Genomic DNA, 16,565 nt, shown 5'->3' on the forward strand with positions numbered 1-16,565 from the left:
GTGATAGAAATTGAGCTTTGCACTTGTCACTTGCTTACCCTTGCTTACCCCACTTGCTTATTGTTCTACAATAATGTTGCTCTATATTTTCAAATAAATTCAAAATGTATTGCATTTGATCAATACTGAATTGGTACATGAATTTATTTATTGTATCATTATTATTATTTATTGTATCATTATATTATTATTATTGTATATATTGTATATATTGTATTGTGTAAGTATTTATTGATCAACTAATAATTTTTGGTATGTATCTAGCATTATGGTTCTTGGACAGCTGATCAAAGATAAAATAAACAAACCACTCATATCTAATAGTTAATAAATAAACCAATACTTAACAACATATAATAAATTTCTCTAATTATTTACATTAAAGAGGTGTCAATAATTCTTTTTTTTTTTTTGCCAGTTTTGCCACCAGATCACCATCGTGATGAAGATACTGCTCTGTTGCTCTCTCTGCCTGCTCTTCCTGCTCAGCTGTCTGAGTGAACCTGCTGACAGCCGAAGTCTGCATCTGGGCAGCTGTTCTGTCAGTGTTCACACACATGAACTGCGCAAATATTACTCCACCATACGATCAGATGTGGTGAGTTTAAGTCACACACACTCAACTCAAAATAAAATCTTCCAGCTAAGCACAAATACTAAAAAACAACCCAGAAACTTTGACCTACTTAAGAAGAAATTTGAGACAACAATTCTGAAAAGCTATTTACTGTTTTGTTTGTTTGTTTGTTTGTTATTTGTATATCACAGTTAGCAGGAGACAATGACATTGGACTCAAACTTCTGGAAAAATCATTGATAAAGGATGTTCAGGTGAGTCCTTGTGTTCTTTATGGTAGTTACTACACTGCCAAATGCTCTATATTCAGTCATGTTTGTAAGACATGGATTACTCAGAGCTACAAGAGTATGCTTTAATCCGAACTTTGCAATTCTTTCTCAGGAGGGGCAGACGTGCTGTTTTCTGCGCCTTGTGCTGCGTTTCTATGTGGAGAGAGTGTTTGGCAATTACGCCTCCTCAGAACCGCAGCAGCAACGCGGCTCCAGTGCTCTGGCAAATGCTTTTGTCAGCATCAGAAGAGATATACATAAATGCGTAAGTTCGCTGTTCAATAATAAAGTGGCAATTTAACGTGAGTAACAGCTTTTATTCATAACTGTGTCCTGCTCTTTGCAGCACTGCCACTGTGAAGAGGAAACCCAGAGGAAAATTGACTCCATCCATGCTGATTTTATCAAGGTATGTAGTGTATGAAGTAACTCCTAGTATTGTTCCTGGTAATTCCTGGTACTATACTTTGGGTTTCCCACCAGTCAGTCACAACCGATACAGCCTCATGGATGAGGTCAAGAATTTTCAAGACTCTAGAACTAAGTACTACTGATTATTCCTGGTTGTTAGAAATCAGTCTTATAGCTTCCATTAACTAAACTGCTAAATCTGATAAGATGGGACCAACAACAGATTGGTTCTATAACTCAGACTTTATTAATAAACCAGTTTTTTCCTTTTTTCTCTCTGTCTGTGAGCAGCTTGAAGTTGGCCAGGCAGCACAGAAGGCCATGGGAGAGTTAGACACTGTGCTGGAATGGCTAGAGGGACTCAACCAGAAAATACAATCATGATCACAAAGACTCTCAACAACACCAAAGTTATTGTCGAAGATCTCTCCTGGTATTACTTGTAAATGGAAAGAAGATTACAACTTTGACTTCACATTTGTGACAGTTAGTATTTCTATAGCTTTTTACTTGAATGATTTAATGTTTTTTATCTGCAAACATGCGGATAACGCAATATTTATGATTAACACTATATAAGCTCAATTTTAAGTATTTATTTTTTTTATTGAAACATGTTAAAGTGACCTATGTTTGCTTCTGTTTTAAAATTATTATACAGACTAAACAAATGGATGAGATTTGACTTTTTTTTTTACTGTTAATGTTTTGCTGTAAGAAAAAATAAAAGAAAAACAGTAACTTGACTGTTTTCTCTCACCACGAACAAGTGATGCATTTTCTCCACTACCATCTAGTGGTGATTAATGAAAATACAGACAGCTGTGAAGCAACTTTCACACCAGGACCAAGAGCACTCACACTATTATAATTTGTATGACTCTCAGACTAGTTGCTCCATGATCTACAAAATCACGTGAACAACACAAAGAGAAACCCCCATTTAATTCTTAATCCTTAGTGATACATCAAATATGCTTAGTGCTTGACATGATTTATCATCAGGACAAAAGTACAGGGTCCTGGTTTAGCACTGCAAATTCCTGGGTGGTGATAAATGTGTCCCTTTTATTTTGATGTGCTACTGTACATTGTGTTGTTTGAAGTCTTTTTTAACTGACAAATGCCACAGATAGAGAAGAGCAAATCAACTCTATGCTACAGTTGCCCTACACTGTAAACTACTGAATCAGTACAACGCACACAGAAGTGAAACAAAGGCTATTTCTGTAAGCCACTCTCTTTTTTACTATGCTGATATCTCTCTCTTCTCCGTCCTTTCTTTTATTGCTGCTACTGTCTATGCTATAGTAACGTGTTACAAAGAAACTGCAGATGAGGATAGAAGTGAAAGAACTTTACAAAAATGAATACACCTTTCAAAGGAGTAATTCGTTGCCACACAGGACACAGTGACGTGGGTTGTTATTGCACTCAGCAAGGACACATGTTTACAAAGAATGTGTTCAACAGTGAGCGTAGCCTAGTCTCTCAAAACACTCCAATTTCCTTAAATATATACATGGATGTTGGATAATAAAAGGCCCAAAAAGGTGGTAAAACCATACTTTGTAATAAGTAAGAGTGTTTCCCTAACTCCACCACAGACTCGCAAATTGTTGCACACATTTACTCATTATCCTCTCAACGCTATGACAGTCTCCAACCCACATCCCAAATACAGGCCAGCCCCACCAATTTCAAAAATGCATAAAATATTGACATTGCCTTAAAAGTATCTAGACAATCATATTTCACCAAATTAAGTTAATATCTAACTCCAATTTTAACAGGCCCAGATCAAACATGCAGAGGCCTTTGGACACAACATTTCAGAAGCTCCCCTTCCTCCCTGCTCACACTTGTACCTTATTATAGGTTACATTACTGAGACACCAGTAGCATGTCTGTAACACACACTTTACAGTTAGTTTGAATGGACACTTTCCAGAGCCAGAAGAAAACACTATCAACGTACTGGTCAACAACGTGAAGCCGAGAGAGACAGATGTTTCTAATATCCTGTCTCATACAGGATTTCCACCATATCCTACCATCAGAGCCTCAATGACAAAACCAGCTTCTATCAACTTCTCTCTGTACAACTACAACACCTTTGAGATGTATGCAGTCAATAACAAAAAGAGGAGGCCCACCTGTGTGATGGCGTCTGTCAGGCCTTTCAGCAGGTGAACTCATTGCGGTCCTGGTCTCTGTTGTCAAGTGTTGTCGTGTTGTCGCTTCGTTCGGTCGGTTTTTTGTTTTGTTTTGTTTGTTTGATTGATTTTTCATGCTGGCGATGGTTGAAAAGGGGCAGAGCTACGTTGTTAGCCCGCTCGGCAGAGATAGCCTGACTGTCCTCACTCTCTGCTAAAACTACCGTCACAGGCCGAGCATCCGCAGAGAAATCAGACGGTGTGTTTGTCTGGATTTCACTTTCTCTGGTGTTCTTTATCTGCTGTCTTTCCTCCTCCACCGACTCAGCATTTGTTCTCCGTGATTACTTGTAGCCCATCCGTCCCGTTCCCATGGTCACCACCTGACCTCTGACCGCCTTCGTCATCCTCATGAAACAGGCGCAGTGAGGCGGAAGTGAAACGTGTATTAACGTATGTTGTGTTTTAGATAGATACTTTATGGAAATTCATTAACAGCAGCTTGACAAGGGGAAAGAATGGTGTAATTAAGAGGCATGCAAGGTGCTAAACTATAGAATAAAGAGATATAAAAGTGCAGTCAATATAAAAGTAAATACAGTAAATAGAAAATAAAATAAAAACTGACACTAACATGAACATACTAAATTCATTTATATGATTATATTTTTTAAAAGGCTGAGATATAGCCACTTATTGTTGTTTTAGTGATCCATCCATCCATCTTTTACCACCACGGCTGCTGGAGCCAATCCCAACTCACTCTGGGCGAGAGCAGGGTACACCCTGCAAGGTCACCAGTCCATAACAGTAATCATCTTTTTTTTATAGAGTGCTTCCAACAATACGTAAAGGCACTCAACAGAATCTAAGTAAATTAAAAACAATATGGTTATACAGAATAGATAAAAATCGCATTCAATAAAAGCAATGCAGAGAAGAAGCAAAACAAATCACAATGTTGTCACTGGTTTGGGGCCTCCTACAGGTTGGTGTAAACTCTGCAGGGAGTGAGGAGGTTGTATCCTGGGTAATGTGTATTTGCTGTTGCAATAGAAATCCCAAACATGAGTTTCCTGACTAAGCAGTTTTGATTGTTCGGATTTGCCAACTATCTGAGTCACACAGCTGGAATATCAGCAGACAGAGTGGAAGTGGCCAAAGCCACGAGACTTAAAAAATATCTGAACAGCATGGTAAGAGTATGCTTCACTGTTTCATGTCCAGTTATACTCCTTCCCCCCAACCTTACTGCCAATTTTGACTATTAATGCATCGAATAACACGGTGATTAACTGCTTTTTATGTTATTTTAAAAATATTTTTGCTACCTATCCTGCATTAGTTCAAATAGAAACACCAGTGATATATATGAACTGCAACAAAGATTTACAGTACATTTAAACACATCTTCAGGTTAGTGCATTTATTCGGTAAAAGTTTTTTTAAACATACAACAATTTTCAACGAACACTTCTTATACATGAATTAAATGCTTTTACTTTGCATTTTAATAAAGCAAAATTTATTCCATTTTAACTACTATTTATACAGTTCAATTTATTTATTTTAACTGAGGTTTTAAGCAACCTAATTTGGCCACCATTTGTCTTACAATTTAAAGAAATCTTAACACATCTTAACAGTTTAAATCTAAATCAACATTTTAGACAATTGTAATGCTAAATTTAAAATGAACTCCTCCAGGGCCAGGAAAGCTTGCGGCGGATAAAGTCTCCATGCATCCTTGGGGGCGTGGGGGGTGCCCTTAAACAGCTGGTCGGTCTTGGTTTGTGTCGGCTGTTGTGCCCCTGTTGCTGTGCTGTGCTTGGGGGGCCTGGTCCCCCACGGTTGGGTGGTGGATGGGGGGTATTGGGAGGCATGGGGCCCTCCTGTCCTACTCCGACACACGCTTGCTTTGGCTTAGTGGTGCTCCCCGTTACCCACCTGGAAAACTGGGGGCTGCGGTGTGCCACATGGCTGCAGTGGCTCTCTGAGTTTGGTGCCTCACGTGCTCCCGCACACAGGGTGGCGGGCCTGGGGAGCCGGGGCCCCTGACCCGACTCTGGGCCCTAGTGATAGTCTCGCTCATATTTAGGGAATGCCCATATTCATGTGTGGTGTCACTTGCCAGCTCTGTTGGGTCATATCATGAAGAATTGATGAATCCTGCCTAAAATGGGCTGAGCTGCTCTTTCATTCCATCACTATGTACCCTATCTTTGACTCGGCTCCTCTGTTGGGACACCTTCACCTATCTGGACTCCCATCTCTTCAGAGAGCTACACAGAAACCCTCTGGACTCTCATAATCCTGAGTGAGGTGACAGGAAAAGCACAGCATCCGTCACTCCACCAGTTCCTACCAGCACCACCTTGTCTGTCCTTTGTCCCCCCCTGTATTCACTGAGGTGTAGCACTGCCCTCCCTGCCACACAAAGGTCATTCCACTCAATCAAAATCCACAAACTAGCTTCCAGGGAGGGCTGGTGATGGTCATACACACACACACACACTGAAATAATAAAATATTTAGCTGCACGACTATAACTGCATCAGTCTCATATAATGTTGACACTCTGTGGTGCTAAACTATGAGGACGAATGTAGACAATAATTATAATTATCATTATAGTTACATACAGTATGTGTGTGTGTGTGTGCGTGTGTGTGTGGCCACGTGCGTGGGTGGGTGTGGCTGTTACAGTAATTATGTAATGTAATGATGCCATATGAAAATTCCATTCATGCTTTGTCTCTGATCAAAATGATCAATATTACCAGCTGGTCTCGTAGGAGGGCAAACCCATGTGTAAAGATTGTGTAAAAAAATTTTCCCCAACATGCAGCTTCAGACTCCACCCACAACTTTATTGCCATTTTTGACTATAAATGCATACATTCATGATCCCATATGCACTTGTCTCCTCGGATATCTTGAGAAGTCATACCGAGTGTATTTCTCCAGAGGCTCCACTCTTCTTTTTTGTCTCAAGCCAGAAGACTTCAGCATCTTGACCTCCAGTATGAGTCCTCGGTCTCTCCTGTCCATCCTGGTGCTCTTGTCTCTCCTCAGCACTGTGGTCGATACTTCCATGTGCAGCAATCTGTGCTGTTGTTTCACAGAAGGCTTCCCCGTCAGACACAAGAAGCTCAGACTTGACTGCTCACAGATCAGATTAGGTGAGTAATGTTTATATGTAGCACTTACAGGTGACGCCTGCAGTATTTATTAAAGTGCATTTAATTTTATTTGCATGGTACCAAATCACTCACATCTCAACATGCTTTCAAGAGAAATCCAAAAGTCCCAATATCAACGAAGAATGTCAGTTATTGCACAGTGTTGACACAAAACTTCCCCTTAACAGGACGAAACTTTGGTTTTAAGCCTTTACCAAAGAAGCTGGGGAGGTGCTGGAAGAGAGACAGGAGATGAAGTTGGGAGAGACAGAGAAGACTTATGAACAACTGGTGCAATCCCTGAAGCTGCCATCCCTATTTAATTTGGTGATATTGATTTGTGAAAGCTATTAAAACTGACAAAAACAAATACAAGAGCTGGAAGAAAAACATTAAGTCCCAATGGACTAAAATATGAATTTACATGGAGACAAATTGTAATCATAACTGCTTCTGTCGCAATGAAATTTAATGAAAATGAAAAAAAAAAAAGTAATGCATGCATTATAAGGATATGAATTGCTAAATTCCATATGCGAACACCAACATGTTTTTCAAAAATGACTGCTAAATTTGAATTCTCTTTCTGTGCACCCAAACTGTGTCTTTCAGGAACAGAAGTGATTAATTCACTCTTGTCATTTCATACCAACCCTTAGTATCTGAAAAACCACCCTCCTGATTTTGACCTCATCAAGTGTCAAAATATTCCCTGCACATTTGGACATGAGTCAAATCTCTGACTGCAGAAGGAAGAAGCGGTCAGTGATGAATCACAGAGCTGATCATACTATTATCTATGCATCAGCCAGTTCAAAATCAGCCTGGCTGAAACTACTCCACAAGTGAGAAAATCTGGATAATTTTGTTTTCATTGTGATGCTGCACACAATTAAAATAATAGGTAGTAAGTGTTTGTGTTCACAATAACCTCTGAAATTTGGTTCGCATGACATCTTCTGACATGTTCTTTTTAAAATTATTTTCTGGGAGATTTTTCACCTTTACTTATACAGCCACAGTCTACCAACAAAGCACAAAATTAACACATGAATATAAATCAATGAAACTGGGATTCGTCTGTGAAACTGTATTGAAAAGCTGTGTTCGTTTTTTACTTTCACTAATGCAGCATTCAGATTTTTGAACACCATGGAAAAATAATTGTCACAGTGAGCTGTGCTTACATAGATGCGGTTAACACCATCACAGGCGCCTTTGCGACCGGCCAAATGCATACATGTGCTTACGCACTTGCACCGAAACACATAAAAACATGGAATAATTAAGTGTGATTAGAGCATCATACCTAAGTGACTCATTTACTAATGGTTTTGAAAAGACATGGCCAGATGAACTGTCAAAGATCAAAGTGAAAATTGTGTAACTTCAAAGTTTCACCTCTGCCCAGAGATATTTGGTCAGCAAAAGAACGGGGCTACTTTAGTTTTAGTTACGGTGTTACATTCCTGTAATGCCGCTGGCTCAGCCCTTCTCTGAAACATATGAAACCGTACAAGTTTCAGAGGAAGTCTTTGTTATTTTTTAGTGTGTATTTAAGGTCACATTTGCATGTCATGCTTTAAATTTGCCCCGTTTCCATCATAGTTGCACTGACACATACATAGTTGTTAAGCTCCACATGATGAAGTGGCCATTATGTCAATAACCTAAAATGTAATGGCCATGATGGCTGATGTCATGTTTAAGGGGTCATTGCCGGTCCTTCACAGGAATCAGACATGAAACTCCAACAATGTTGCCTTTCCTGTACTGCATAATCTTAAAAACGGACATCCGCCTGAATATGAGATTTCATACGTGTCACAGCAACCACTAATATATTAGTGAGTGATGAATGAGTGGTTGGACGGGACTGTTTCATTGTTTCGTAACCAGTACAACTCATAGATATTTTTCTTTCTTTCCTCTTCACTCTGAAACATTAGCACATGCACTCCGTTACCAATATGTATGTTTACATTACAATAACCATTCAAACATAAACAATAACAGAAACAGGACTGTGAAAAACTGAATGCTGTACCTCCAAAAACATACAGTCACATGCTGTCAAGCAGACGACTGGTGTGAAAGTGAAATACGAATGTGGTGAATCTGTTTGTAAGGACAGATCTGTTTCTTCTAAGGGAGGCTGTTGCAGCTCGCTACACTATGAAGACACAAAGCATGCATGCAAAAACAAAGAAAATGTGAGATGTGGTTTGGAGGAAATGTAAAGAAGTAACTGCAGTTTTTGTACAGTGTATCTGATTTTCATAGCATTTGGTATCCACTTTATTTTTAAAGTTTGTAAATGAATTCAGTGTAATCTGGTGTTAAATTTTGGGACAGGCCCCAACGGGGAGCTGACTCAACTGGATATGATATCAGCATTCAGGTTTAACGAACAGGGCAGTATCTATTGCTGACAGCACATCCTGAGCATGGCTGAGTATACTTCATCAAAACTGTCCCATCACCTTAACGCCTGATCATCTCCGGATTCGGATGATGGAAAGTGAAACATGTAAGATGAGATCTGAGTTAGTGAACAGGACATAGGAGGGGACACTGTTTCCTGGCAGAACTAATGATCATACAAATAGTAACCCATGCAGAAGGAAGACTGACAATCTAACACTTCTCTGATGATCCAAATTCTACATTTTATAAAGTTTTGGTGCTATTCACTGAAATTCAGCTTATCCTATTCCTAGCTCCTTTTTTCTTTTTGAGGGAGACAAATAGATCTTATGAAATTGAGCTGGACACATTGCAACACTTCTAGCAAAAGATGGCTAAATATTAATATTGTCAAGTTGTTTTATGAATTATCGGTCTACATTGATAGCGTGGGATTGTGGTTTTAAGACTCAGTTTTAAGACACACAGTTTTGCTGGTCACTCCTTGGACACTAAGATGATAAGTTGTGGACAAGAAAGGAAGACTAACATCCAAAAATGAGATTCAAAATCTCTCGCACACACAGAAATACTGCCACAGGAGCATTAAAAAAATAAACTATGTTAGCAAAATCAGGAAATCCAAACGCTAAATGTGCAGAACAGGCATACACATTCACACATTCTTTCTGTCTTACACACCACTGCACACATGCACACAGACTGAGTACCCAAGTAAGAGGGGTTTCCCATGAAATGGTTACTGCTGACTCATCTGAATTTCTCATACAAACTTACTTATATATGTACATTTTTATCACGATTGTAACATTTTCAGCAATCTATAGAAAAAGGTCTACTTTACTCAGACCCAGTGCTCTACAAACTAGGATTGTATTTGTCTTCTGTAATTTGCATGTACAATAACCTCATTTTCTGCACATTCTTGCAGTTCTTTTAATCCAGTTTTTACGTGGATTTCGCAATTGATAGAATTCTCTGAACTAATTCAGCAACTTTTTGTTAATCTGATGTGATCTGACATTGTATTTTCCTTTAGTTCTTTGTGTTCCTTATATGCTGTGATGTCTTTTGACCAATGCAGTAAAATTATGTAAAAATAATTCTTTTTAAAAAAATAATTACATAATACAATAACTACTTTGAGACTTTGTGGTAGGATATTTGTTCCAAATCTAGTTAGCCTACAAACAACTTACATGTTCAGCTTGTCTTTGAATCACATTGACCTAATAACATGAAAAAAGCCAAAAAAGGCATAAAGCGCAATACAGTACACAAAACTGCAGGCTTTTGGATCATAACTAACACAAGCTAATGACAACTGTGATGCACCTTTAAAATCTACAGATTTTAAAGAAAAAAGTAATGTTTTGTAAAATACTAATGTTTTCCCTTCTGTATCTTTTTTTTTTTCTTTTCGATGATCATTATGATTGTTCCATTATTTTTAGAAATACCAGTGTTGAGCAACACGTTCAATAAGCTGAACAGATCATGGAATCTCTAAAGAATGCTATCAAAACTGATTGCGCTCACTAATTGCAAAGTCAGCTATTATTTTGCAGCACAAGTTTGACATAATGAGAGAATCCACGGCGTCATCAACTCAAACCACAACTTCAATATCGTGTTTGAGAGGCACCATATCCTCTGTTATTTCCTCTGTTAGCGTATGGAATGATATAATAATGTGATTAAGCTTTTGTTGTTTTGTTTTGTTTTTTTTCAAAAAATATTTTTTGTTGCCATACTGTACTTGTATTAGTTTAACTGATGGAGACAATAGTACTGTACTGCTCTACTACTACTAATAATAATAATGGTAAAAGTTGTTGTTCTTCTTCTTATTATTATTATTATTGGTATTATTATCACACATATATATATATATATATATGTGTGTGTGTGTGTGTGTGCGTGTGTGTGAGTGTGCGTGGGTGGGTGTGGCTGTTACAGTAATTACATAATGTAATGATGCCATATGAAAATTCCATTCATGCTTTGTCTCTGATCAAAATGATCAATATTACCAGCTGGTCTCGTAGGAGGGCAAACCCATGTGTAAAGATTGTGTAAAAAAATTTTCCCCAACATGCAGCTTCAGACTCCACCCACAACTTTATTGCCATTTTTGACTATAAATGCATACATTCATGATCCCATATGCACTTGTCTCCTCGGATATCTTGAGAAGTCATACCGAGTGTATTTCTCCAGAGGCTCCACTCTTCTTTTTTGTCTCAAGCCAGAAGACTTCAGCATCTTGACCTCCAGTATGAGTCCTCGGTCTCTCCTGTCCATCCTGGTGCTCTTGTCTCTCCTCAGCACCGTCTTCTGCACTCCAATGTGCAACAACCAGTGCTGCCGCTTCGTGGAGGGCTTCCCTGTCAGACTCAAGAAGCTCAGACAGGACTATTCACAGATCAGAGACTTCTATGTGAGTACAAGCGCAGCATTTACTCGGCAAGTGTGATGTCTGTGATGCTGCAGCTCTGCAGCTGCTCTCAGTCACTGAGCTCCGGCTTCTTTCTGCTTGTAGGAAGCAAACAACGACTTGGATACGTCGCTGCTGGACCAGAGCGTGGAGGACTCTTTCAAAGTAAGTTGTTTGCCTGTTTCGTAGTAACCCTCCAAAAAGTTCATTCCTTCTGGTGCGCCTCAAATTTACCGTATTTTTCGCACTATAAGGCGCACTTAAAATCCTCACTTAAAAAAATAGTCAGTGCGCCTTATGTGTGAATTCTTGTTGTTACTGACCTCGAACCAGTTTTATGTGGCAGACTGCGCTCAAAAATCTGTCAAAACCCTAACCCTTGATGGACTGTCGGAGCATTCCCAGCTGACACAGGGAGTTGGACAACCTTTAGATAACTAATTATTTAGTGCTGGGAACCGACCGCCATCCAACATTTAATCAGTGTTACCTCACTATAATTAGACGTCAAGCCAATGTTAGCTTTTTAACGTGAACCCAATTTTCAAATCCACATCATAATCCAATTATAATCAAATGTCTCTAGACAACGTTGTTCCAGCGTCACACTAACTTCAGGTTAGTGACGTGCGGTCGCTGGCAGCGATGAACCAATCAGAGAACAGTAACCCCGCTACGTGCTGTGCTTCCCTTTATATGTTTTATCACGCGCCTTGTGTATGAAAATAGACCCGTTCGGTGATATTGCGCCTTATCGTCCACAAAATGAGGTAATCAGAAAATAGTCCAAATCCGAAGTTGTCTGTGGGAAAGAGTTAACCGGCTGATCTCCTCCCCCCACCAGAGCCCGTTCGCCTGCCACGCCATGAACAGCATCCTGGACTTCTACCTGAGCACCGTGCTGCCCACGGCCATGGCCGGGGTGACGGAGGAGACCCGGGACCTGAAGCCTCCCATGGAGTCCATCCAGCAGATATTCGACCAGCTCAAGAGTGACGTCACTAGATGCGTGAGTACCGACACACACGTGCTAAGTCCCGCTGCGGGATCAGACCGCACCGTCAGTCCTCCAGCAAAATAGATTTGATGTAGGTTAGTGGGGTTCAGTGAGGATCTTCCAGTTTAAGGCGTGACATCCGAGCACCGATAAAGTACCGTCCTGCTCCAGGACAAACCTCCGCCGATCCACGTCCTCCTGTAGTTCTCTGAAGCAACTCATCTGTTGTAGAACTGCAGAGCCTGATCCGGCATCAGCTCACCGCGATCCATTCAGCCATCAAATCTGGCTGCTTAACTCGTAGCCGTAGTTTGCTCTGACTGCTGAAGAAGAAAGCTTCAAAAGAACATTTCACAACACTGACGTTGCTCACAAAACCAAGCTGGTGACTGTCTTCAAGCTGTCTTTCAGGACATGTGACACACAATTGAAACCCCTTTTCTGATTCAGACTGCTTTAGAAAGTGTAAAAACACTCTGACTGCCGTAATGGATTATTTAGTATGGCTGGCCTGATCTTTCTGAGACAGGGGACGCTTCAATGACAGTCTCCCTTTCTTCTTTTCACAGAGGAACTATTTTTCATGCAAGAAACAGTTTGACATCAGAAACATAAACACCACATACATTCAGGTGAGTGAAGAGGTTTATCTTTAATATGTTTAGAAAAAAATGAATGTTCAGTGGCCATGTATGCATTTTTGGATTTTAACGCATGTGTCTGTCCACAGTTGGAGAGTAAAGGTCTGTACAAAGCCATGGGAGAGCTGGATTTGCTGTTTAACTACATTGAGTCTTACTTGGCCTCCAAACGCCACAGAAATGTCTGAGCTGACCTCAATGAAAATGTGATCCCTTTTTTGTTTGTTTGTTTGTTTGTTTTTTTCAATCTATGAGTCTGCTGACTTTATGTCTTTGCTGTTCTGAGACTACTGTTAACTGTCCCATGGACAGGTATCAATATAGGACCATATTGTGTCTTAACAAAATTGTCATTAACTCTATTTATTTTATGTAATTTATATTTATGTCGTTTTTTTTTTTTTTTTTAAGAGTAATAAAAGGCTTTCTAATAACACACATCTCCTTTGATTTCATTTCATAAGATGATACCGCTTGCATCTCGTGCCATTTGGAGGGTAATTGGTAGAGCACCGAATACATCACATCCTGCAGAGTTGCATTCTATATGTGGGGAACCACTAGGGTGAAAATTGAACAGGCTGATGCACTAACCTCAAACGTGACCCATATACATCACTTACCAGCAACTGCCTTGCTGTATCTTAACTTACCGTAAGTGTAAATAGCCAGCCTCATCCTCATGCATATTTGCACATGCACTCACACACATACAAAAGCAATCTCACTTAGTCACAGAGGCAATCGTACCCTAGGAAAAACAAGTGCCTTGCAATTATTTACGCTGCTGTATCACTGATGTTATTTTTCACACTGACTGAGCCAAAGGGAGTAACTCCTGTTGAGGCTTTGATTTCCTCAGCTATACCATGGTTCAATGATACCTGAGCAATGAAGGAATCTTTTAAGCAAAAATTACTAAGGGACGTGCTCCGCCTGCCATTTGAACATATACACATGCATTAATCTGACAGCAAAGTTGCACAAGTGTCTGTACGGATCCAGACTTGAGTGAAGCCTGATTTGACTCAGGTCTCTGCACTGAAACTACTCTAACACAATTCACCAATCACTTCTTAAGTCAGTGTGGGATGATGTAGGAATAACACCATTACAGCAATGACAGTACCATATGCAAAGATATCATTCATAACATTTGTCTGATGGAGCATATGCTTGTTATTTTGACCTGTGTCTTAACAGTGTCCTTAAAGTTTAATCCTGTTAGGTAGACTGAATTAGTCAATTTAATCTCTTTGTGTGTGTGTGGTTACAATGTAGCTGTTATTTAATTGCTGAATGCCTGACTGAGCAAAGGTTTTGAGGCTGACTGGGAAAAAAAAAAAAAAAAAAAGAGAAATCATGTCATTAGTATTATCATGAGCTAATGCAATATTCAAATCCAAAGCATAGTTACAAGATTTTCAACAACTCGAGAGAAAAAAAAATCTGCCTCTGAAGAATAAGAGGTATAGACGGAGGTTATTTCCAAATTATAGATCCACCATCATACCACTTTCCCTTAACAGCTAACGCCACAAATCCTGCCCTTCTCTGGACACACAGGACTGTTCAATTGGTTTGACTCTTGTCTTTTTTTGATAACAATCAAAAGTTAGGGAAATAATATCCTCTCTTCCCTTACGAATAAAGCTGCTGAACACTTGGACCAAAGACAGATCAAGGACAGGAGAGAAATTATAGCAGGAGAAAAAAAAAGTAAAGTTCTTTAAAAGCATAATGTTAACCCCAAGAACTCAAACAGCAGTAACCACTCCAAACACGTCATTCGGCAAATAAGTAGTGATTAAAATCTATTTTTTTTACTCAGCAGCCTCTCTTTCCCTGTTTCATCCTGTACTCCCAGAGTCCTTGTTTCAGTTGCTTCATCATCATGACGATCAAGTAAAAGCAATGAGTAGTGACTGGTTTCCCGCAGACACGATGAGGTCAAACACTTTGATATTGCTCCTTACAATCTGATAGTTACACAGATGTTTTTTTTCTTTTGCAAACGTTGAGGATAGCTTTCCATCTGGCCCCTCACCATGAAGCCCAGATTGGTGGAGTGCTGCTGGGATGGATCTCTGGGGTCCAGCCAGAGTAACCAGCAGCTTCTCTTCCAATTGTTCAGTTTTGACAGGGCTGTAGAAGCCAGGTTGTTCCAAACTGGGCCGGACTGTGCCCCGTGCCCGGCTTTTCTCTGATATGCAATTAATTTATAGACTTCATTCAGTCAAGTGTGTGTCTGTCCCATTATCAGGTGCAGATGTAGACCAATGAGGGGAGAAATATGCTGGACTTCAGTGTACAGTAAATGAACAAACCTTGAAAGGATCTGGTTGCTTGCAGAGTGCACTCAGTATGTCTGCATTCCCCCTAACAACTTTTCTTAGAAACCCCTTATGTTCCTTCAAATGAAGCTTGTAAAATAACACACACACACAAAGAAACAGCATAGTAACCACAACTTGTACCAAACCAAACTTGACAGTAAGAACCATCAGATTTCTTGCACATGAAAAACTCAACTCTGATGATCTTACTGAGGTTCACCCTGAGATGTGGGTTTCTTAGTGAGATGGTATGTGGTATCTCAGTATTGCTACCTTGTCTGGAAAGGGTCACCTATCTGAGAGGATGTGTTTGATTGTGAACCAGGATGGCATGCCACTTCAAAGAACTGAGCTCTGTGTCATCACCTCAACTGAGAAGCATTCGTCCTACATATTTCCCCACATTGTTAAAAAAAAAGTTGTACACAATAATGACATACTGATGACACTACATTGACACGTTTAACTTCACAATCCAGAAAAATTCACTGTTTTTTCTACGCTAACTAGAGTACTCCCACCACTGACACCAAATGCTGAACAGTTTCGGGGCATGCCTCCTTCTGTGAAAGGTCCAAAGTGTAGGAACCTGGAGGTTTGATTAAAACAGGGGCAAGGGGTAGGACCTCCACATCAGAGGGACTCCCCTGAAGCCCCATTTATGTCTTCTCTCAATTACCCCGTAGTTGTGAGAGATGACTGTAGGTTTCGTTGCACTCAAAGCTGGAAGCTGAGACGTCTGATCCGCACCTGAAGAACAAACGTGCATTTGTGGGAAATTGCTCTAAACAACCCAGTGTTGGCAAATGACCGCGTTGACTCAATGTCACCACGCTGTTTTGCTACGCAAATGCGTATATTCCAGGAGTCACTCAAGATTGTCACAAGTTGAGTCTGTCAAACCCACAAATCCTGAGCCAACCCAAGAACCTGACTCATTGTCGGAGACATGATTGAGCAGAAATGTTTGAAATGTGGAGACAGAGGTCAAACATCGAGAGAGTCAGGAAGACTCACACTCCGTAAGAAATATTAAGGTAGTAGTCATGATAGTCGTATAAGTAGTATCCTTGCATAACAGATCCATAACAGCCAGATAGCTTTAACTGCTAAATAATTGTAAAAATTA

The 16,565-nt window shown here is 39.9% G+C and overlaps 2 protein-coding genes across 2 annotated transcripts; both read left to right on the forward strand.

Moving 5' to 3' along the window:
- The first annotated feature begins 442 nt into the window (after positions 1-442).
- Positions 443-1,861, forward strand: il19l (interleukin 19 like). The gene is made up of 5 exons (XM_029502994.1): positions 443-598; positions 769-831; positions 962-1,114; positions 1,196-1,258; positions 1,552-1,861. The coding sequence occupies exons 1-5, from the start codon at positions 443-445 to the stop codon at positions 1,642-1,644; spliced, it is 528 nt and encodes a 175-aa protein (XP_029358854.1). The 3' UTR covers positions 1,645-1,861.
- A 9,442-nt stretch (positions 1,862-11,303) lies between these two features.
- Positions 11,304-13,414, forward strand: il10 (interleukin 10). Its single transcript, XM_029502187.1, has 5 exons — positions 11,304-11,465; positions 11,568-11,627; positions 12,307-12,471; positions 13,029-13,091; positions 13,190-13,414. Exons 1-5 carry the CDS (start codon positions 11,304-11,306, stop codon positions 13,286-13,288), a joined length of 549 nt encoding a protein of 182 aa, XP_029358047.1. The 3' UTR covers positions 13,289-13,414.
- The last annotated feature ends 3,151 nt before the right edge of the window (positions 13,415-16,565 follow it).

Source organism: Echeneis naucrates, chromosome 5, assembly GCF_900963305.1.
Source record: "Echeneis naucrates chromosome 5, fEcheNa1.1, whole genome shotgun sequence".
In the NCBI taxonomy this organism is placed as follows: domain Eukaryota; kingdom Metazoa; phylum Chordata; class Actinopteri; order Carangiformes; family Echeneidae; genus Echeneis; species Echeneis naucrates.

Excerpts from the sequence above, each read along its gene's own strand:
- il19l (XM_029502994.1), top strand. The coding sequence starts at position 443 with ATGAAGATACTGCTCTGTTGCTCTCTCTGCCTGCTCTTCCTGCTCAGC. Across the intron at positions 599-768 it reads CCACCATACGATCAGATGTG|TTAGCAGGAGACAATGACAT; the intron begins GTGAGTTTAAGT and ends TGTATATCACAG. Across the intron at positions 1,259-1,551 it reads TCCATGCTGATTTTATCAAG|CTTGAAGTTGGCCAGGCAGC; the intron begins GTATGTAGTGTA and ends GTCTGTGAGCAG.
- il10 (XM_029502187.1), top strand. The coding sequence starts at position 11,304 with ATGAGTCCTCGGTCTCTCCTGTCCATCCTGGTGCTCTTGTCTCTCCTC. Across the intron at positions 11,628-12,306 it reads GCGTGGAGGACTCTTTCAAA|AGCCCGTTCGCCTGCCACGC; the intron begins GTAAGTTGTTTG and ends TCCCCCCACCAG. Across the intron at positions 12,472-13,028 it reads AGAGTGACGTCACTAGATGC|AGGAACTATTTTTCATGCAA; the intron begins GTGAGTACCGAC and ends TTCTTTTCACAG.